This window comes from Sebastes umbrosus, chromosome 16 (assembly GCF_015220745.1).
Source record: "Sebastes umbrosus isolate fSebUmb1 chromosome 16, fSebUmb1.pri, whole genome shotgun sequence".
NCBI classification, from domain to species: Eukaryota; Metazoa; Chordata; class Actinopteri; order Perciformes; family Sebastidae; genus Sebastes; species Sebastes umbrosus.
The window spans coordinates 30214486-30237865 of record NC_051284.1 but is presented as its reverse complement, the minus strand read 5'-3'; the positions used below and the strand labels follow the sequence as shown (position 1 = coordinate 30237865).

Here is a 23380-nt window from a genome sequence, read left to right as displayed (position 1 = left end):
GTAGAGAGAAAAGCAATCATCAAGCCCTTGCTGGAAGTGTTTTTCATGATACAGAACAGAAAGGTGTGAAAATAATCTAATAGGACCCCCGGATCACCGAGGTGAGGAGGGTTAACGCCACAAAGCGATGGGAAAGAGCCGACGCTCCGATCCGAGCTGCACCGCCAGCTGAAGCTCTGCAGAGCTGACAAGAATCGTTTGATTTCTTAATGAAACTAGAAGATAAACTGACATTGAAGCAATTTACCTTGGTTCCAATGCAAATTACACTTTTTGTAAAAAGACCCTTTTTGTGTCATGATGAGGTCCCGGTGTTAGCTGGAGGCTAAACAAAGGAGAAACTGGAGACTAACACTAGCAGTGGGCTAAAGTTACACATCTAAAATGTCCTTTTGCTGTGTTGTTGGCTGCCAGAATCCAGATATCAGAGACATTTGAGATGACAAACTGTGATTCGAAGCTCTAGCGAGCTACAATATCGGAAAAGCGTTTTAGAGATGGAGAGAAAATGTTATTTAATATTTAACCAATGGCTCACGGCTGCGGTTAGCAGAAGGCTAAACTATTTGCAACCCTTTCTCTCCGTCTCTGAGACGCTTCTCCGATATTGTCCGACTCTCTTTCTGACTGACTTTACTGAAGGATAGTTAAAGGGACAGTTTGTAACGTTTTAAGCGTATAAATGTACCGGGTTGGGACACATGCGCGCTCGCAAATGTGCGTTCGCGTGTGGCCGCTGTACTCTCCTCCTCTGCCTGCTCGCCTTCACTCAGACAGCGCGCGTGTTCTCGCGTACTCGCTCCACCTCTAGACGTGAACGCGCGCTCACTCCACACTGCAGAAGAGTTAGTTTAGCTCTGAGAATATCTAGTGAATGTACAGTGGACGTTTGTGCAGAAATAACTGCTGCAGCTCCTCCAGACCAACAGAGGTTTCCCGTGTCTTGTGAAGTGACGGAGCTCTGCAGAGAGACACGTTATCGTCTCGTTACCGACCGGGTGCCGGTGTCTTCGGCTGCCGGCTGCCGGCTGCGGTCGGGAGGCGATAACGTAACTCGTTGATGAGCCCCGCTGTCTCAGCCTGCACTGAAGCAGGAAAAGCCAACACTAGGATCAGCATTGATTCATGGAGAGACCTTCGTCTGGTCAGCTAACATTACTGCCAAGCAGCTGAAATATAGAGTGATATTGTGCTTTTAGCTGACGTGTGTCGCCTCACTGTTTTGAGCGATGCTCGTTCAGGTATATGTAGAGCGAGCAAGCGCGAGCTCGACGCTGACTTTCGTTGATTTCACAGCCACAGGTGTCGCTGTTAACAAGCATTTCTGAAAGTTACAAACAGTCCCTTTAACTATAGACATCCAAAGATTTATACGCCCTCAATTTATCTTTACAGCGCTGCCGTTGTCCACCAGCCCGCTGGTCGGACGGCTGGCTACTTAGCTAACTTAGCACAGAAAATGAGGTAAACAAAGTTGTAATCTAGCCAGTGTTAGGTAAACGTGTTCAGAGAATTATTCTGCCTCCATTTAACGCTCTGCCCACAAAATATGTGTTTACTATCAGAGAAGGGGTCTAAAATCTCACCAAAAGTAGTTTTTATCTGTCTAAAGACGTGGTTATCTTCATCTGGAGGTTAATCAGACATTTTGTTCCACTAATGAAAAAGATAATTTCAAGTACACCAAATGTTTTTGTGCGGTGTGAAGAGGAAAGTGGATTGAGGCGGTGCGAGGAGGAGGGATGGGAGTATCAAGTAAACAAGGCTCACTCGACAGGCTCCATCTCGCCGGGAATTATGGGAATTACCTGGGCTCAAAAGGGGTTCAGTCGGGCGGAACGATGCGGCCGATTCGGCCCCGGGGGGCGCGGCTTGACGGCCGTGTATCCTAAGAGGAAGAGACTCACCAGACTCAGCAAGGAGAGGAAGAAAGGAGGGAAAGGGAAGGAAAGATCTCCCTCTTTGACGCTCTCGCCCTTGGCCAAGTATTTATCCGACTTTAAAACCCGGCCTGATGCTAAAAGTGCTCCAGCGAGGTCTCTCCTGGAGCCTGGAGCTGCTTGCACACAATCCCCAAGACGAGTTTGGGTTTCACTGAGTGGATTGGAAGTCCTCCTGACCCCGCCACCACCCACCCAGCCACCGCAGCACACTTCTCTCCACAGAGGCCTGAGGCGGGGAGGAGAGAGGGAGGAGAGGGGATGGAAGGCGGGTTGATGAAAATGATGCCGGGAGAATGGGGGGAGGAAGGGGATGAGATGATGGAGCTGGAGGGAAGGACAGCAGAAATGTAGTATGAGAGGATGGAAAAGGGAACGAAGAGAAGGGAAGGAAGGAAGGAAGTAGCTCAGGGTGTCGTTCTCCCCTCTGGCTCCTCAGCCGAGATGCTCTGATTAGTTTGGAAGGCGAGCACGATGTGTTTCTTTCTCTGCAGAAAACAATTGGATGGTGAAGGAGTGGAGCAGAGCTCAGTATTGTGTTGCTGATGCTGTGGGATGCTGTTCTGTGTGTGGCCTCTCTGTCTCTGACAGCAGCAACAACGAGGCGATTAGTCCACTAATCCATAAAGAGCCATCTCTCTCTCTCTCTCTCTCTCTGTGTCACTGTTTCTTCTCTCATTATCTTCTCTCTCTCTTTCTCCTCTCAATATTCCTCCCACTCTTTTCTTCCGAGGCATTCCCTCATTATATTTGCCCATCCTCTCTCTCTTTCTTCCTTTCTCTCTTTTTTCCCTCTGACTCATCAGGGTCAGGATTAGTCTGTGAACATCAAGTAGCCAAATTCTGGAGACGTTCTGCCCCTGAAATCAGATCCATTATCCACCACCTCCTCCTTCCTCCTCCTCCTCCTCCTCCTCCTCCTCCTCTGAGGTCAAGTTTTCTGTCCCGTTTGTTAGTTTGCAAGATAAACTACTATGGCAGTCAGTCAATTAAAATATTTAAGCGCAACTTAATCGCCTAAATGTACCTTAAAGGGAGATTTGGCAAGTATTTAATCCTCTTATCAACATGGGAGTGGACAAATGTGCTGCTTTATGCAAATGTCTGTATATATTTATTATTGGAGATCAATTAACAACACAAAACAATAACAGATATTGTCCAGAAACCCTCACAGGTACTGCATTTAGCATAAAACAATATGCTTGTTTATCATTGTTTTGTGTTGTTAATTGATCTCCAATAATAAATATATACATACATTTGCATAAAGCAGCATATTTGTCCACTCCCATGTTGATAAGAGTATTAAATACTTGACAAATCTCCTTTTAAGGTTCATTTAGAACAGATAAAAAATGTGCGAGGAACCTGCGGCTTTGGTGAATGTTTGCACTTTCTGAGGGTTTTAGGTATCTCGTTAATGGCCTTAACCATAAATCGCTAGATTTATGGTTGCATTTACATCATATACATGTGTTTAACTCACTGAGATTTATTCTTTCTGTCCAGTGTTTTTACAGGAATGGTGGTAGCTGCATGTCACACAGAATAGATGTGAAATGTAGTGGATATTGCTCTGGTGAATGTATTTGGACATACATGTCTGCAAAAGTTCAGTTGTTTGGTATTCTCTCCAACTCCGAGTTTTGTTTTGGAACATCTGGTCTCTTTTTGGTCAACTTTTTCCAAGCGTGTTTTTCTGCTTTATATTCATGCACTTCCTCACATTTCCTCCTGGGAGCTGCCCACTACAACTCCAGTCCTCTTGTTGTTGGACACTCAGCATCTCTGCTGTGTTTACACAGTGTTCCTACCTCGCTGGTGGACATCTCCACTCCAGCTTCAGAGGTTAAGCAGAGTGCTATTTGTTTACTTAATCCACCAACTTCCCCCCTCAGCTCATCAGTCGACCTTCTGGTGTAACTTTGTCAGCCTCCTTTGTGCCTCGATACTGTATAAGTGCCTGACTGGTTGTGGATCTCCTGACTGTATGTGCGGTCATCTCTCTGTCCTCTGGAGGTTGCATTACCAGTCACAGTCTCATAGTCTTTTTATTCTCTTTATGCCACCGTCTCCTCAGCAGCTTTAGAAAGTCACGGCGTTGCTCGTAACAGAATGCTAAACATGGCGGAGGGAGCGCGCTGGGCACCTTGGCACGCTGAATAATAGATGCAAAGGGAGGAGTATAATTTTCTTGCTTTCCTTGCAGTGTTTTCACCACAAGGTCTTTGAGCAAAGCGGCTCGCCCCAACACGCCTCTTGTCACTGAGATGCTGCAAGCAAAGCAAAGGACACACACTATTTATTCAACCTGTGAATGTGCAGCCGACGCAGTCGTGGGAGAGAAGTGGCATTAATATGAACTCAAGAAAAACCTTAGAAAGCTAATCTAACCAGTCTAACGATGTGCTCATTAGTCAAAACCACCGACACGCCAGCAGGCTCTGATTCTGAATCTGTATTTACATAAACAGAGGTGGCTCATTATGTATCCCTGGATGCTTCAGTCCGGGGCATCACTCTCTTTGAGCACATTTGGTGTCTTGTTGTAAAGGATTTTCATTTACCCCGGCGGTGCTGACTTAAACTGTACATTTGTGAGTATATAATGAGTTGTTGCAACCCAAGACTGAACGTCAAAACAGGCTAACAACGCCTAAAAAGTCCCTTCAAATATGTCCGAGAGAAATGCAGCTTTCTCAGAGTTTAGAGGAGGCGACCAGCTCTCAGCTCTTAGTATCGAAGAGTATAGAAGCAAAGAGACAAAACTCTGGTGCTTTTTTGACAGCTGCTAGATGACGATTGGACTGAAAACGCCAACCGATAACCGACCCTCGTTAACCGATTATTAACCGGTAACCAACAAGATTTGTGACTTGCATGCAGAGGTGCGTCAGCTGCAGTGTATGAGTACAACAGACAACGGAGTCCCCAGTTCACCGTCCGGGAGCGTTAACTTAGCAGCCACGGTGCTTTGTGTAGTGTTGCAGACATGCAGCCACTTTACCAGTAAAAGTCTCCACCGCACATTTAGTTTAGTTCAGCAGGTTGTCTGCTGTGTGTCTGCCCGGCGTAACGATACTCTGTCTGCCCGGATTAACGATAGCGATCATCTGACAAATAGTGTGTGTGTTTGTGCTACGTTAGCTTCTGTAGCTCTGCTGGTAGCTTCGTGCTCCCCGTAGTCACACACATGCGGTCTGTCAGCGCGGCGTAACTTCAGCGAGTTTCCGACAGACCGTGTGTGTGTTGTCGGTGGCGTTCTAGCTGTGAACGTAGGTGTAGCAGACAGTGTGTGTACAGTTTATTTGTCGGTGAATAAATGCTACGAGGCTACAACTCCTCCGCTCAAGCGAGCCAACTTCCTGTATCTGTAACACCGGCCCCGACTCTCTTAAGGTGGACCAGCTTTTCTCCTTCAAGTGACGAGTTTTTCTCAGCTTTTTAATTAATTATTAACATTTTTTTTAACCGTTTTAACTGATAGCGTTAATCGGTTAAAATGTTTAATGGTTAATTATTAACATCCCTAACTTGTGTCCATGGATGTATAAAGAGACGTCTGTAAATCAGAGGATAATTCATTTTTGAGGTAAATCAACTTCCCAGTAGGAACACTTAAATATCCCTCATTTAAATCATTATGTCCTGAAAGATATAAAATGAACTAATAGCTGAATCCAGAGTTATTTTCCTCGGCATAATGACACAAAAAAGGGAGCGCAGCCTCGGCGATGACACCACGCTGGTCTGGTCTATAGCTGGGAGCCATAAAGACCCTCTATTATAGGTTTTTTAGGACACGGCAGGGGAACAAATCGTAAATCAGCAACTCTTGGGCATGGCGTTATTACTTTCAAATGGTTTGTTTAAAGTTTGAAGACGTGTTAAGACTTCCTCTGTTACCGTATTGGCGGTCTGATGTATCGTCTCATGTAAAATCAGTGAAGTGCCCCTTTAAGACTGCTAACAGCCTGTAGAGTAACCTCTGCTGGGGTAATCGTTGCCTCCAGTGGTGAGAAAAGTGGATTGTGAAGGCATTTAACGCCCAACTGGAGATCCGTGTCATATTGAAACCCATTTCTTGGAAGGATTGACTGACATGACCTTTAATGAACCCGCCCCGGCTGCGCTCTCAGCTTTCTCTCTCTTTACACCCTGACATGCCCATCTGACCACGGCAGGAAATCAACTTACACCCGCTGGCCACAGATCACACTCTGTTGGCTGTTACTCTATTTTACCGGAAACGGTGATTCTCCGACCAGAGGAAAGATATCAGCTGGATGGATAGATGGGCAGATAGATGTCTGAGGTTGTCAGGAAACTCTGTTCTCCAGACTTTTAACAGCCTCAGAGAAGGGAAACCTCAACCCTCTTTCACCCTGACCGGCCTCGCTTAACGTGTTGACATGGCAACCGCAGAAAGAGCAAGAGCACACGCTGTGAGATTATATTGCCGCCGTCGAGTGACTCCTATTTTGGGGAGTTTGTTATTACTTCAGTTGAAGGAGCAGGTGCTTCTCAACTGGAGAGATTTCTGCTACTGTACGCCTTTTAATGAAACCTTTTTATTTGGATGACGCATGCATCAAAACTGATTTTTACTGAAAGGTTGGCAACGTTTTATTCAGACAGGTGACAAATGAAAGGAGAATAAATGAGTGTACTGCTTGATAAAACTAAGCAATTAATCCTTGTTCATGTAATAATCATGCTCTGCTGAGCCGGACCAGCTGACCTTGATTTCAAGATGGCAAGAACCCGACCGACTTTACTGTCTTTCAGAGGCTGTAGCAGGTTCAGTTTTAGAGCTAAATGGAAGGAACAGATATCATATGAAACTAGAAAACCTAAGGAATCCATTGGTACATGTTCCTTATATCATCCAGGAAAACGGTTCCCAACTTATTTTCCTTGAAGCTTAGTAGTTATGTCATCATCTTGTGCTAGAGTCCAAAAACTGGCAACAAGAGTGAATAGGATGGAAGCAGCTGTATGGGTTGTTTTAAGTCATTTTACAGCTTTTTCAGTGGCATATTTTCTTTAATCTATGTGACAAATGCATACTGCAACTGCAACAGCTTCTGTGTCAGCTGAAAATGAAATTAATGAAGACAAAACTGCAGTTAAATAAGAAATGGCAGTCTGTGATCAGACTGTGTCAGCAGGAATAGTCCGTTGATCCCTCCAGTGTGTCGGGCTCTCAGGCTCACAGTGAACAAAGCCCTCATTACAAAGATTTGATAGTTCAGTGATGCAGAAACCAAAGTGGAAAAAAAGATATATGGTCAAATAAGGCAGCCTTCATCATCTTCATGGATTTGGTGATTGCACCCTAAGGGGGTCTGGTGGTTATGCTATAGATCAGGGGTCTGCAACCTGAGGCTCCGGAGCCACATGCGTCTCTTCAGCTCCTCTCCAGTGGCTCCCTGTGGATTCTTAAGAATGGAACTGACTGTTTTTTTCTTTACATTTTCAATTTTATTTATCATTGTTGTAGGTCTATGGTACGACAGTACGACGGAGTATTAGGGTCACATTGAGGAAAAAAAATAAATCTGAGATTTCGAGAATAAAGTCAGAAGTTTACGAGAAAAAAAAGTAGTAGTATTACGAGAATAAAGTCATAATATCATAAAGTAGTAATTTTACATGTCATTTTCTTTTTTTTGTAAAGTTGTGACTTTATTCTCGTAATATTACAACTTTTTTTTTTCGTAAAGTTATGACTTTATTTTTGTTATATGACTTTTTTTCTCATAACATTAGGATTTTATTCTCGTAATATTCTGACTTTTTTACTCGTAAAGTTATGACTTTATTCTCTTAAAGTTCTGACTTTATTTTAGTAATATTACGACTTTTTTTCTCGTAAAGTTATGACTTTATTCTCGTAATATATTTGTCATCTCAAACGTCTGTGATATCTGGATTCTGGCATCCAACAGCACAGCAAGATGACATTTTAGATGTGTAACTTTAGCCCACTGCTAGCGTTAGCCTCCAGCTAACAACGTGACCTCATCATGACGTTGACACAAAAAGGGTCGATACCTCCGGTACAGTTCTAGAGATTTAGAGGAATGTGTGTGGAGGAGCATTGAATCTTGTCTGGAGGCTGCTGGTGGATTAACACCTCACTAAGACCTCTCTGACTGTTGCTTTTCTCCTCATGTCACTCATTTGTTTGTGTTTCTGCAGTTGCTGCTGTTTTCTTTTTTTCCTGTTGCATATTTGCAGATTAGTGCACAGCGGGTGTCCATATATGGATTAGTGTATCTGCATATGTGTGTGTGGATATACAGTATGTGTGAATACCTGAATATTACATTCACGTGTTTGAAAGTGTGCCGTTAGTGACGCCTTTGAAAAAGAAAATACTCAAAATATTACACAAGAGTTCAACCATAAATACTTAATATCAGTTTCATCTATTTTACGTATGCTGTGTAAATCACCCCAGGGCGGGGGGGGTTTGGGTGTGTGTAGTGATTCACACCCCATTTCCATAATTATCACCAGTTGTAATCGTCCTCGCGGTGAGTCTCTTCCTCGCTCATTCATTTATGAACCCAATCTCCCGATCGTCCCGCTGTGAAAGGCCTCTAAAGGAGGCAATCACTCCTATTTTTATTATAATTTCTTAATTTCTGCTCTTGTAATTTATGCCGGAGCAGAAAGTGTGGAGCCCGCCAGTCAGATGGGTATAGCGTGGGGGATAATTGAATCAAGCAGGTGCCAAGCTGATAGATCGGTCCTCCTCCAGTATAATTGCTGACAGTGGAGGAAATCGGGCCAAGCTGTGATTACCGCGAGTCTCCGAGCACGTGAGCTTTTCATACCTGTCTCACCTGCTGATCCGAGTCACCGCAGTCAGAGAGCAAGAGGGTGTGAATAATGCCCTCTGATGTGAGATGTGCTAACTGGAGTCAGCGCAACCTCGGAGCTAAAGTCAGACGAAACCAGGAGCTGGAAGGTCAATCAATGTCTGCAGCAGGTGTCATCTGATGCTGACGCTCTGTACAGGGCAGACTGGGAGCCACTGACGGACCATCAAGGACTAACCGAAGAGCAGCAACTCTTTACAGTAACTCTCTGTTGGTACGAGGCAGCGGGTCATCAACACTCTGCTTTTAAAGGCACATTTTGCAGTTTATGTCTACATCTGGATTTTGAGATTCCTGTGGCTGAGGTTTGTTTTTTAAAAACAGTTTGGGACAGGAAGTGAGCAAACATGGGAACATATACAGAAAAAATAAAAATATACAGAATATTATTTATTATTTATTATTACTCACAGAAAGCATGTAAAGTCTATATCCTCATTAAGACAACAGGATACTTTAAGGCATCCAGTCGATGGATCCAAAAAGTCCCGCATATGAGGCGGTGCGCCGCGACCGGCTCTAGGTCGGCTTGGAAATGTCCTTAATGCGCCCCAACCGCGTCGTGCCCCCAAGGCAGAGCTCAGCCCACGTAAAAGGCGCCATGGGTCTGCGGCGATGTCAACAACCCACCCGACCCGTCTTGAAACAAGGACCAAGGAGTCTAACGCACGCACGAGTCAGAGGGTGCAAGAAAAACCCCGTGGCGCAATGAAAGTGAGGGCCGTTGCACGCCGGCTGAGGTGGGATCCCGGCAGCCTTTTTGTGCAGCCTATGTAGAAAAAGCCTTCCTGACATTGATAAGACGGGCGGTATATGACAAAGGTAGTGTTACAGTTAATGAAATCCCTAGTTTATAGGTTTTATCTGTGTTAACGTCAGCAACATATTTCGTTTGCATCACATTTTCACAGTGAGAGCAATGCATGCTTTTAAAGGTGCCAAACGGCTCGGTCAGTACCTTTTTTATCTGCTGGAAGATATGAATGCATGAGCCTGTCCCGAAGAGTAGGGGTGCGTCTAAAAGAAACAATAGGGGGGTTCATGAAAAACTTGACACAACACAGTGTCGCTCTCAATGATGGCCCAGTTATGTTTTACTATGCGTTGATCTGTTCAGCATGAGTACTGTATGTCGTGACAAAAAATGGGCGAGACTGATGTGCAGGCTCACGTCTGATGTTTTTCTGAAGAAGGGTATGAAGCTCAAGTGACTGTGCTCTATCACAAGCCTGCTTAATCACCCTAGGTTTGTAAGCTCTTTCTATCATAACCTATTAGACATGGTTCAACAAAATCATCAAAGTGTCTTGGTCACAAATACGTCGTATCCTCCACTCTGTTCCTCATTTCATCCATCCATATCTGAACACGACCTTCTGACCCGGCACACGCTGCCATGTGACGGCATCACTTCGCCACATATTGACTGGTATTATTCCATCAACACCAGTACAACAGTGAGCACAACCAGCTCTGCCTTCTCATGTCAAAAGCATCGTATTGTTTACCAATGAAGAGTGGTCCTCCATGACTTCATTACTCCAGCTGAGACCCGGCTCCCCCCCGGTCCACAGGGAGGCCCCACTCGGCCCCGCTCGGCCCCCGATGGCCTTGTTACCTTCAGCGGTGAAACCTCGGAGCCAGTTTATTTGTGCCGTTTTAATTCAGCTCCCATTAGTGAAACTGCAACACTCCGTCTTCTCGACTTCAAAACATGACATGAAAAACATTTGTGCACAAACAAGACAAGAATTCCTTGGTTCCTTTATTCAGAGGGATTTACACTCAGTGGAACAGAAGAATAATTGAAAGGATAATCCCTTCTTTTACCCCACCCCAAGTTTGTGCCAATAATCAAGGTTTCCCGCCTCCGTCTCATTATTCCTGGTTGGTCTGTGCACAGTTGGCAGAGCTGCAGGAGTCAGTTCGTATTTGTATCTTCAGAAAAGCTTTTCGCTGTCGGTCATAGTATGAAAATCAGATTGGAAAAATGCCAGAACATTAAGAATCTGAATTGGTTTGATCAGTGTTGTTTCTGTTTCATCCTTATTTCATTTAGTCTAAGATGAGTTTTCATATCAGCACTGTGAGAAGTATCTGAGAGTTAAAGCTCTCTGGAGAAACTGGATTTATCGGCGACGTTTTGACCAAACAAATTGCCCGATTGAGGAGCTGATTGGTGGACGTCACTGGGGAGCTTTTACTCCTGTGTGTGTCTATTTATCACGTTATTGATCTTTGTATCCAGCACCTGACCTACACAAGGTTTTATAGATGTGAACACAACTACTGTTATCAATTATCAGACAGTCTTACTAATAAAATGTAAGGAAATAAAACGTATTTACAGGCTAAATTTGATAAAAAAATGTTGCGCAAATGTTCATCAGGAACACTGCTTCCAGAATATAGCATTATTTTTTAAAAATTTATTTTTCATGCCATCCTCTCAAGATGGTGTAAACTTACAGATATACAAATTATGCATATTTAGAAAAAGAAAGGAGCAAGGAGCCATCGATGCAAAACAAAACAAAACTAATTAAAAAAAAACATGTTGTCTGTCCGGTTCATTCTCGTGAACGTGATATCTCAGGAATGCCTTGAGGGAATTTCGGCAAATTGGGAGTGTCCACTTGGACTCAAAGATGAATTGATTAGAGTTTAGTGGTCAAGGGTTAAAGGTCAGGGTCAGTGTGATCTCATGTCCACCCCACTCTCATGAACTCAATATCTCAGGAACGCCTGGAGGGAATTTCTTCAAATTTGGCACAAACGTCCACTTGGACTCAAAGATGAGCTGATTACATTTTAGTGGTCAAAGGTCACTGTGACCTCACGTCCACTCTATTCTCGTGAAATCAATATCTCAGGAGATATGGAAGGAATTGTATTACATCTGGCACTGACGTCTACTTGGACTTGAGGATGAAGTGATTTGAATTTGTGGCGCTAATTATGACAATTTCACAGAAACGCCTAAGAGGATAAAATGATGTAGTGACATTTTAGACAGACGTGGATGTGAACTGCAGCTTGACTGGTTGGCGGAGGCGAACAACTGCAAGGCTGTAATTCTAGTTCTCCTCTTGCAGAATAGTTCTCCTGATAGTGGCCGTAGAACCTGTCTGGAGTGTAACATCACTCCGGGGAGACTCCCCTTATTCATCGCCCTCTCCCGGTTTCCTCCCGGGGTCACAATTCTCCCGTATTTCTCCCGATTTATGTCAAATATTCACACTTTTTTTTTGCTTTTTGTTATCTCAGCCTGTTTCTGGAACTGAACAGAGTGTATAATCCCTACTTGTTTCCACCCGGACGACTATAGAGCTACACCAACTGTCGTTTCCCGGCGGAAGAGAGCAGTCTATCCTCACAACACAGCACAGTTTGAGCTCATGTTAAAGCTGCACTTGCCACAGCGTGTAGCGCCCAAAGTTGGGCTGTGTGCGACGCAGCGAAAAGCCGGTGCGGCGTAAGCTGTTGCTATGGTTTTTAAATCCTCCCTTTTTTAAAGGTCTCAAGGTTTCAAAGTATGGTCTTAGGTGAGCTCAGATATTTGTCACACATCAGCGCCCCCCCACCTGCAGCCCAACCCACTCACTCCAAAACCCCATTATCCTTTTAGCACGGCAATAAGTAGTCTATTAAGTTGACTTAATGAGAAGTAAACAGTGCGATGTTTTGAGAAAACAGTAATATAAGAACGTATTTACTGAGTGAGAGTCACAATTACAGAAGTGATTGTGGTGTCTGGAGGGAGGGTGGGGGTGTGACTAACGTCAGGATGCCTCTGCAGATTTTTCAGTCAATACTTACTTGGAGACAATCAGGCCGAATGTTTTACTCACCCACAGAGCGTTTGATGCACAATTACTGCTTGTCAAAACAGATTTATACTGTAGCTTTTCTCTTTGAGTCGGGGTGTTTGGACCGCGATACGGCTGACTGGCTCTCTCTCAGTGTTTGGCTCGCGGAGCGCCGTGTCCTGTCAGTGTGTAATGTGTTGTGATGCGGCCTGGACGCCGACTTGGCTCACCGAGCAGCAAATGGACTGGGCTCAATGGCTCGTGATGGAGGTGGCTCCTCCAAAGGCCCCGGCTGCTTTGGTTTGTTTGCGTAACAGAGGTGTGTTCAGGTTTTTACCTACAGAGGCTGGCAATAAAATAAAGCTGTCAAAAGGGCAGCTCCTTCTTCTGAAGAGGAATCAAACACAATCACACACAGAAGTTATCATAGTGTGCTCACATCTAACATGTTTAGTTTGGTTCAAAATAATTTCTGGCTTGTTTCAACCCGTTCTCGCTCTCCTCTGGGCATCGGAAACCAACGCATGGAGGCGCCCTTTAGTGACAGTTTGTGACAAATCGGACTTTCAACTAACTCTGATATAAACCCACCTGTTCCGTCATTTGACGGTCGAAGCAGTGACGTAATATTAATAGCATGAAAGTCCACTAAAGGCGGGCGGGAGGTTATGGTGGATGGGTAAGTTAGTCATGTGACTCTGTGCCATCGTCAGTCCTGTGAGTCACGTGAGTCGCTAGTCAGTGAAGTTAACGTTAACCGACCGTTTCCTAACCCTAACTAAGTGATTGTGTTGCCTAAACCTAACTTCCTATGTAAAAGGAAGTTTATTTTGAAAGGATGCTATGCATGTAACAAGCGTATATTGACATGCCATCCCTGGTCCGTCCAAAAGTAACACAAGAGGGGAACCCTGTGCATCGGTCTCTGACACTCACCGAGCAGCGGTATTTGACGAGTTGGGAGTGAGAATGTGTTGATTGTTTAGGTTGGTGTGAAAGCTGTCAATCAAACTCTGGTGTGGTTTGTTTGTGGTGTGAATGCTGATAGAATGATTTATACTAGGGCTGTGGATCAATTAAAATACTTAATTGCGATTAATCACATGATTGTCCATAGTTAATCGCACATTTTTCATCTGTTCAAAATGTCCCTTAAAGGGAGATTTGGCAAGTATTTAATACTCTTATCAACATGGGAGTGGACAAATATGCTGCTTTATGCAAATATATGTATATATTTATTATTGTAAATCAGTTAACAACACAAAACAATGACAGATATTGTCCAGAAACCCTCACAGGTACTGCATTTAGCATAAAACAATATGCTCCAATCATAACATGGCAAACTGCAGCCCAACAGGCAACAACAGCTGTCAGTGTGTCAGTGTGCTGACTTGACTATGACTTGCCCCAAACTGCATGTGATGATCATAAAGTGGGCATGTCTGTAAAGGGGAGACTCGTGGGTACCCATAGAACCCATTTACATTCACACATCTGGAGGTCAGAGGTCAAGGGACCCCTTTGAAAATGGACATGCCAGTTTTTCCTCGCCAGAATGTAGCGAACGTTTGGAGCGTTATTTAACCTCCTTCTCAACGAGCTAGTATGACATGGTTGGTACCGATGGATTCATTAGTTGTTTGCTCACACACAAGTTATGTTCATTAAAGAAAGATGATTTATTAAAAAGACACTCATTTAATACACTGAATCACTTTTTTCAAATTTTGTTCCAGGATTTAAAATGTTTCAGCTTCAAAGGAAATAGGTTTGGAACCGCGGTTCTATATGATATAAGGAGCAGCTGATTAGTTCATTATTTAATCATTTATAGATAGATATGATGGATTGACTTTACTGTCCACCTCAGTAGAAATGTGTCTTTGGCTTCTCCAAATACAACAAAAGGTGCGTACAATACACATAACACAACACACCATTAAAACATACAGATATACACCAGTGCAGAGGGCAGGTAGCAGCAGGTTATATAAATAATAAAAGAGAGCACATCTTATAAAATAACAAGCGTTCTCTGGTGCAGTCATTCTGAGTTCAGTGCCTCTCTGGCATCGGGAATAAAAGACTTCTTATTTATACTCCGGCTGACCTTTGAACCTTTGACCTTATTGATTATTACCTCCGCCGAGGAGGGTTTGTTTGTTTGTCTGTTTCTCAGCAGGATTACTGGAAAATCTACTGGTCTGATTTTCATGAAACTTAGAGGAAGGGTGTAGCATGGAGCGAGAAAGAACACAATACATTGTTGGAGCGGATTCGATTCACGGGTTGGATACGCTAATTCTTTTCACTCGACAACGACGACACGGATGCTTCGTAGTCTGAACCTCCTTTTAACCAGCGCAGACCAGATCCACTCCTTCCATTCTTACCTTTCACAATAAAAGTCCTAGACGTATAATATTTGCCGGCGAGCATTACGCATTTTTGTGTCGTTTATTCGTCACCCCCCCCCGGTGTGTAAAGGCCTTAAAGCTGTGGCTTCATTCACTTTCATGAATCTGATCTGTCCCAGCTGATTCTTGGATGTATTGATGACGACTTTGCGAGCTAATAACATCAACTTTTACTCATGAAACACTTCAGGAATTACTAGAAGACGTTTTTTCTTTTGACGGAGGCTAGCTGCTGTCTCTCTGCCTTCAGTGTTTGTGCTAAGCTTGACTAAACATCATTGAAATGGATCTCTATTGAACACACAGATATGAAATGAATACAAATCTTCTCACCTTACTGTTGATAAGACATCTAATAGGATCATTTCCTCAGTTCAGAGTGAGATTATATTGACTCCAGACCTTATAGTGTGAGCTTGTGTTTCTGTATCTTTACATCAGAGTGTGTGAGTGAGTGCTACTGTACTGTATGTGAGTGTATGTGAGTGTTTGGCTGTCTCTTCATGTAGGAGTATGTTGATTGATATTTTCTGGGTGTCTGGGCTTGGGGCGGTGACACTGTGTCTCAGGCTCCTCCTGGACTGACAGATTTCTGTCCCTCACACTCATTCACTCTGACAAATCATCCTCAGCTCCTCCGGCAGACCGTCCCAAACCTGCAAAAAAGGAAAATACACATGAGGAAGGCGGCCTCTGGTCTCTATCGCTGTTCCATTATCATCACAAAGAATCAGCGTGAGAATGAAAACGCTTGTGCTTAGTTTGACCCCATCACCCATTTTTGACATAGCGAATCAAGGTGAAACATCCCCTATTGAGTTATTTTACATCACCTGAAAAGGATCAAAGAAAGAGGTTTTCAGACGGATGAGTTTCCTCCGTAGGGTGGCTGGGCTCAGCCTTAGAGAGAGGGTGAGGAGCTCAGACCTCCGGAGGGAGCTCGGAGTAGAACCGCTACTCCTTCACGTCAAAAGAGGCCAGCTGAGGTGGTTCGCGTGTCTGATCAGGATGCCTCCTGGACGCCTCTCTCTGGAGGTTTTCCAGGCACGGCCAACTGGTAAGAGGCCCCCGGGTGGACCCAGAACACGCTGGAGAGATTATGTATCTCGTCTGGCCTGGGAACGCCTCGGGGTCCCACACGAAAAGCTGGAAAACGTTGCTGGGAAGAGGGACGTCTGGAATTGGCTGCTTAGCCTGCTGCCCCATGACCCAGCCCCGGATAAGCGGAAGAAAATGGATGGATAGATGGACAAAAAAAGAAACCGTTTCCTTTAGGGCTCCGGAGCTTCGACTTTCGGGAGTCACGCAGGACTGCCGAGACTGGAGGAGCTCTTTAATATAATATTTCATATTTCTCTGAATATTGCCCCCCTGCCCCGGCTCAGTAATTATTATTTGTTGTGCCTACAATGGCCCTAATGCTCCGTCGTAGAGATCAGTGCAGCGTCAAAATAAACCGACCGAATTCAACCAAATGATCATTTTGATATATTTTCCTCTTCAGTGTCACAGTCAATTTTGGAGACAACCTTCCTGCAAAGACTCCAGTTGATGACAAGAGCCTCGCTCTGACAGCGTCTGGTCCTCCGTCCCCCAGGCTGCTCCATCAACTAATAAACACGAGGAAGTAAAGCTCTTCATCTGCTCCCCGTCCTCACCATCACTCCCCAAACAGTCCGTCTCTCCCCGGCCACCAGAGGGGGGAGAAACGGAGACGTATTTAAATAAAGAGCGCCACGGGGGGGGACATATCACATTTCAAATATAGTATTGAAATGACAGCTATAAACTGTAGCCTGGGTACTTTGAATGAACTGTCTGAACTCATTTATGAGGCCAGAGAAGTGTTTTTTATAGACTGAGCCCAATCAGTATACTGTAGCCTGGGTTTTTAAGGTTTTCATCAGGCTCAAGCAGTTCTATATAGATGTATTTTTGGTGCTTGGAGAACTATCTAACATGTACAGCATGCTCAAATTTTGCTTTATTAGTTTAAGTACGGTTGTATTGTTCTATGAGGTTTGCATTTATAACTTATAAAATGTTCTTCTTGTTGCTTTATTCTTTGTTGTTTGGTGTTCGTGGTTGATGGGATGGTGAAATTACGCATTGGGCTGACTTATAAAGGTCAAAAACCTTGATTGATTATCGCCAACACATGTCTCAGTAGCTGTAATGATTAATCCATAGCTGAGTACACACTACACGAGAATCATCCGATTTTGGGCCCGATTTCCTGTTTCTCTCTGGAGCTCTGTAACTCTTTGTGCTGAGGTGACATCGGCCAAACCGCTGAGCCACCGAGCCGCCCAATTATCAGTCTTTGTGTTTGGTGGAGGTGAGAGCTGTGTCTCTGAGCTTTCAGTTCCAGATCTGCAGGGTTGTCAGAGTGCTTCTTTTACCAGCTGACGGGGTCCTGGAAAGGTCCTGGAGGTCCTGGAAAAGGCTGCTGACTTTGAAACTGGAACAGTGTTTATCACACCGCTGACACGCTACACTTGTCTCTCTGTCTTTCTGTGTTTCTGTGACTCATCCAAACTCTCTCTTTGTGTCTTCACATCCTTTCCTTTTATTTCCGACGCTCATTGTACACTTTTCTTGCTTTCAGTGGTTATCTTTCTTTGGTTTTCTTCCATCCACTTCTTCTTTATTCTGTCTCATATTCACAGTTTTATCTCAAACAAACAGTCACTTTTCCTGTCCAACGTTTTCCTCTCTTCCACACAACTCACTTCTAGGCTTCTGTGCTTTCACTCTTCCTCACCGCTCTTATTCTGTGGCTCCTTTGCCGTCATCAGATATCACCACTTCCTGTAAACTCCCATTTTTCAACTCAAACCTCTTTAAACTTATTATTTCTTCTCCTCTTTCTTTTGTCATTTTTATTTGCTGGGAGGCAGCAGAAAGGAAAACTGAACTATTTCGAGTGAGGTCTCTATGGAAACAGTAAAGTAGCAGCAGCGGAGTACAGAGGAGGCTGACGGCTCGGTACAATGGCTTTAAGTTTGAAAGCTCTGCTCTGCTGCACGTCATGCATGTTTGTTTTCCTACTTTGTCTCACTTCCTTACTTTTGCATATCAGACAATTTCTGTAATTTGTTGGGTTAACAGAACTAGCTCGGACTAGACATTTTTGCATATTCGCTTCAATTGGTATCAGCTGATTGAATGGGCACGCAATGCATTATGGGTGAAATAAGACACTTTACAGAAGAGAAAAAATGGCAGATGCAACAGCGACACCTCACCAAGTATGAGAGGAACTAACAGCATAAATACAATGGTCATTAGAAGCGTTAAAGGTGTTTAGAAACAACTGAAGAATATGGCACTAGAATCCTTAAAAGTAATGGCTAGACAGTTGAAATGGGAGATGGCTAACTTTCCTACATCAAATGAAGTCAGGTAATATTTATGCAACAGACAGGCTTAATTAAAGTAGTCTAACCTGGCAATCTAAGACCAGTCTAAGGCCAAGACTAGTCTTAAAATGACTTTATGCAACAATCAGCATTTAAAGGGACTATTTGTAACTTTCAGAAATGCTTGTTAACAGCGACACCTGTGGGCGTGAAGTCAACGAAAGTCAGCGTCGGGCTCGCGCTTGCTCGCTCTAAATAGACATGAAGGAGTATCGCTCAAAACAGTGAGGCGGCACACGTCAGCTAAAAGCACAATATCACTCTATATTTCAGCTGCTTGGCAGTAATGTTAGTTGACCAGACGAAGGTCTCTCCATGCACATGATTTAGATCTGATCCTAGTGTTGGCTTTTCCTGCCTCAGCGTAGGCTGAGGCAGGAAAAGCCGAGTAACTTGTCGTCTTCGGACGCAGCCGGAGAGAGCAGGGAGACACCGGCACCCGGTCGGTAACGAGACGACAACGTTACTCCTCGGAGCTCCGTCACTTCACAAGACACAGAAAGCCTCTGTTGGTCTGGAGGAGCTGCAGCAGTTATTTCTGCACAAACGTCCACTGTACATTCACTAGATATTCTCAAAGCTAAACTAACTCTTCTGCAGTGAGGAGTGAGCGCGCGTTCACGTCTAGAGGTGGAGCGAGCTGAGCGAGAACGTGCGTGCTGTCTGAGTGAAGGCGAGCAGGCAGAGGAGCAGAGGCAGCGGCCACACGCGAGCACGCATATGCGAGCGCGCATGTGTCCCAACCCGGTACATTTGTACGCTTAGAAAGTTACAAACAATCCCTTTAAGACCTCAAGAAGCTGAGGTATCTAACTGCACGACAGATCACATGAGACATATTTGTATGTATTAAGTGCTTTCATAAATGTATTCTTCACGGAGAAGAAATTTACTGAAGAAAAATCAAAACAAAGCAGACTGCCAATTTGAGGCTATGGGCCCTTTGGGTGTGTGTGGGTGTTCGAGAGTGTAAGTGGGTGTTCTGCAGTCAAAATAATGAAGTTCATGAAACGCTTCAATGAGGGCAACGAAAAGAAAGAAATGAGAAAGAGGTTTAAAACAAAGGGGGATAAGGGATCAAACGAGAAACAAACAATGGCTCAACCCCCTCTCCTGTGTCTTCCTCTTTCTCCAGCTCTGCTCTACGCCACCATCTTTGGAAACGTGACCACAATCTTCCAGCAGATGTACGCCAACACCAACCGCTACCACGAGATGCTCAACAACGTCAGGGACTTCCTGAAGCTCTACCAGGTCCCCAAGGGGCTGAGCGAGCGGGTGATGGACTACATCGTGTCCACCTGGTCCATGTCCAAAGGCATCGACACGGAGAAGGTGAGACTTGAGAGGTCAAAGGTCAGACAGAAATGACGTCTGACATCTTGTTCATCATGAAAACATAATATAAGTGATGTTTTGTGATGTGCGGTGTTGTACTATGCTAATAATCCAGGCTGGGATTGAAACACACACTGTGCAGCTTTTTTTATTACAAAAACATCAAGCAGAATCTAGATGGATGCAGTTTAAGATGCCGTAGCCGTCCATACAACCCGTACAAGAATATTACATTTGTTTTGTGTAATATTACAGCTCACTTAACAACATAGCCGTGTCACAAAGACAAAAAAGGAGACATAAACATCATAACAAAAACAAGTGAGAAGAAACACTGGGAGAAGCATTAAAGGAGGAAATAAGCACAAAACTATCAGGATGCCTGAAAGCCAGCCACCAGTCACGTACTGCTCTGACCTAATTTACCCAAACACACGCTGAGTGGTGAACTTTTGACCCCTCTGCACTCAGAGACATCACACCGCTCTCAGACTGCAGCTATGAACACTCTCAGCTCTCATTCAATTTTATTATAAAAATGTTACGTTAATAAAAAACTGATTAGCGTGACCGATGATGGTGATGTTTCAAGTAAGTGCTCCGAGCTCTCCTGCTGCTGCTGTATCACTTGAAAGCTTTTCATACATAAGACTTAAATGTAATTAACTAATTATAGTCCTTATAATAATCAGTTGATTTCTTGGTAGTTTTTTTTCCAAACAAATCCTCCGATCCAACGGCTGCAACCGTAGAAATAGAATAGGAGTAGAACGGACATTGAAATCATCCGTGATAATTTGACTAGTGCAAAAGAAAATGGCCATCGTTGTTAGTTGTCATCGTAACAACAGATTGCTAAGAAATGAAAGCCAATTGGTTGTTTTCTGTTGCAACATAAGCGCCCAGCAGCAGAGCTACGCTTCCGCCATTTTGGACTGAAAGCGACTATCGGATGCCGGCAAAACGTCTGGCATTCTTCGTCAGATCTTTTTTTTCAGACAGTTTTTCAGACATTTATTTCTGACATTTTTCAGATCTTTTTTTTCAAACTTTTTTTTTCAAACTTTTTTTTTCAAACTTTTTTTCAGACTTTTTTTTTCAGATCTTTTTTTCAGTCTTTTTTCAGACATTTTATTCAGACATTTTTCAAACTTTTTTTTCAAACTTTTTTTCAGACTTTTTTTTTCAGACTTTTTTTCAGACTTTTTTTTCAGAAATTTTTCAGATCTTTTTTTTTAGACATTTTTCAGATCATTTTTTCAGACTTTTTTTTCAGAAATTTTTCAGATCTTTTTTTTTAGACATTTTTTGGATCTTTTTTTTTCAGACTTTTTTTTCAGACATTTTTCAGACTTTTTTTTCAGACTTTTTTTTCGGACATTTTTTTTCATTTGTCTGTCCACATCTAGCAGCTTTTTGTTCAAAGTAAAATTTCACAAAGGAATGCTGTCTTTCTCTTTTTTTTGTCACAGGACATAACCATCTTGTTTGAATAAAAACTTTATTGGTATTGTCAACAGAACATGAGTTGTGAGCAGAGTCTCAAATTAACTTTTTTCCCATCCTGCCACTGGGGTAGACACTTATTTGTTTTTGTCGGCCACTTTTGAAATCTCTACGCTAAATGAGGAATAACATTTTAGATCTGATGTCATTCAATGTTTGATATATTTTACATATAAAAAACATTATATACACGGTAAATTACAGTGTTCGAATTACACCGTAGCTTCAGAGGAGCCTGGGGTTGGAGGATACTGTGCAGAGCACTGTACTGTACTTTGTTATTGTCATCTATCGTTGTTATTTGCATACACAAATCAAAAGATTATGATTATTTAAATATTTGCTTTGATTAAAAAAATCTTGGCCTTAGTAGTTTTAATGGTGTAATATAAGCTGCTTAGAGCTAACGTTACTAACCGTACTGTCTCTTCGCCGCGGCTCCGGTCCAAAAACATGATACAGCGTGTGAATGCCGCTGCGTCATTGTGCAGCGTAACTGTCGGAAAGCTTCAATAAGAGGAATCAATAGTTGAGGAGACATGAGATGCCAAGAAATCGGACAACTGGGAACCGGTTCTCTATTCCAATCCCTAGCATTTTCCCTGCCTGCCAAAGTGGCCTGACACATTTACCCACCAGTGCCAACAATTTACCCGCATCTTTATATTATTTTATCTTGAAGCTCTACACCAACCAGCTCAGCTTTCTCTCCAAACACGCCCATATATCAGATTGCTCAAAACCGAAGGAAAAAAAACAACAAACATTTACACTTCCATGCTGTTGCATTTATTAATCCACAGAGATGATTCATCTTTTCCAAGTCTACATCTCACTTCACCCGAGCACAACACAGACTCCTTGCATGTAAAGTGCTAAAGCCATTGATGAAGCTATGCATCACCTGCAGCAGAAGCAGCCTTCAGAGCAGCTGAGGAGGCAAAACGAAGAATCTAGTGAAGGCAAAACGCACATTAAAGTGCAGTTTGTTTCATGTTGGTGTCAGATTAAAAACAGCTCCGTTCTCCTCAGCATTTTTTATATTCCTTTCCTTTTATCAGACAGGGCTAATATTACCTGGGGACATGCAGTGATTTGGAATAAACATTGATTATCGTTATGAAACATTAATCTGTCATGTCTGAGTTGAGAGTTTGGTAAAGACAGACTCCCCACGCTGCTGTGGCTGCTGCCTTAAATTCTGTTTGACTTCTGCCTCTTTTTATTTTTATGTTCCTTCTGTCACCTCTGGAGGAACATTTGGAATAAAATACATTTTGGGTGCAGTTTTTCTTTGCTGAATTGGGACCTGGCCAATCATCATCAGGGGTCAGCGACCTGCGGCTCTTTAGCTCCTCTCCAGTGGCTCCCTGTGGATTTTTAAAACTGGAAATGAATAAATGTTTTTTTGTTTACATTTTAATTTTTATTTATGATTGTTGTAGGTTTATGGTACGACGGTATGACGGAGTATTAAGGCCACATTGAGGGAAAAAAATTAATTTCGAGGATGAAGTCAAAATATTACACGAATAAAGTCATAGGTTTACGAGAAAAAAAGTTTTATTATTATGAGAATGAAGTCATAATATTATAAAGTAGTAATTTAACGTGTTATTTTCTTTTTTTCTCGTAAAGTTATGACTTTATTCTCTTCAATGTTCTGACTTTTTTTTCTCGTAAGTTATGGTTTTATTCTCGTAATGTTACAACTTTTTTTCTCGTAAAGTTGTGACTTTATTCTCGTAATGTTATGACTTTTTTTCTCGTAAAGTAGTGAAGGTTGCTGACCCCTGCCTTAGATGGCTGTTTGTGATGATTTGAGTCAATTTTGTCAAAGGCGCTGTATAAAACTGTCGAGTTAATTCATTATTTCATATAATCTCCTCATTATATTTGTCCTGTTTGAATGCACTATTTGTCCGTCTAAGTGATTGTGTCAGCATTTGACATTCATGCTCTCTTTAGATCCTTATCCTCCTCCTTATTATCAATCCCATTTTCCGTGTTTTTTGTTGAGATAATTACAGTATACACATAAACTGAGAC

General features: G+C 43.1%; 1 protein-coding gene across 3 annotated transcripts in view; it reads left to right on the top strand.

Annotated features, from left to right (window-relative positions):
* The window catches only part of kcnh5b (potassium voltage-gated channel, subfamily H (eag-related), member 5b), a 163995-nt gene that overhangs the window by 85095 nt on the left and 55520 nt on the right, over positions 1-23380 (top strand). For all 3 annotated transcript variants that reach the window (XM_037746134.1, XM_037796826.1, XM_037746135.1), the window contains one exon: positions 19623-19822. In XM_037746134.1, the coding sequence (XP_037602062.1) occupies positions 19623-19822 (200 nt within the window). The remainder of the gene's footprint in view (positions 1-19622; positions 19823-23380) is intronic.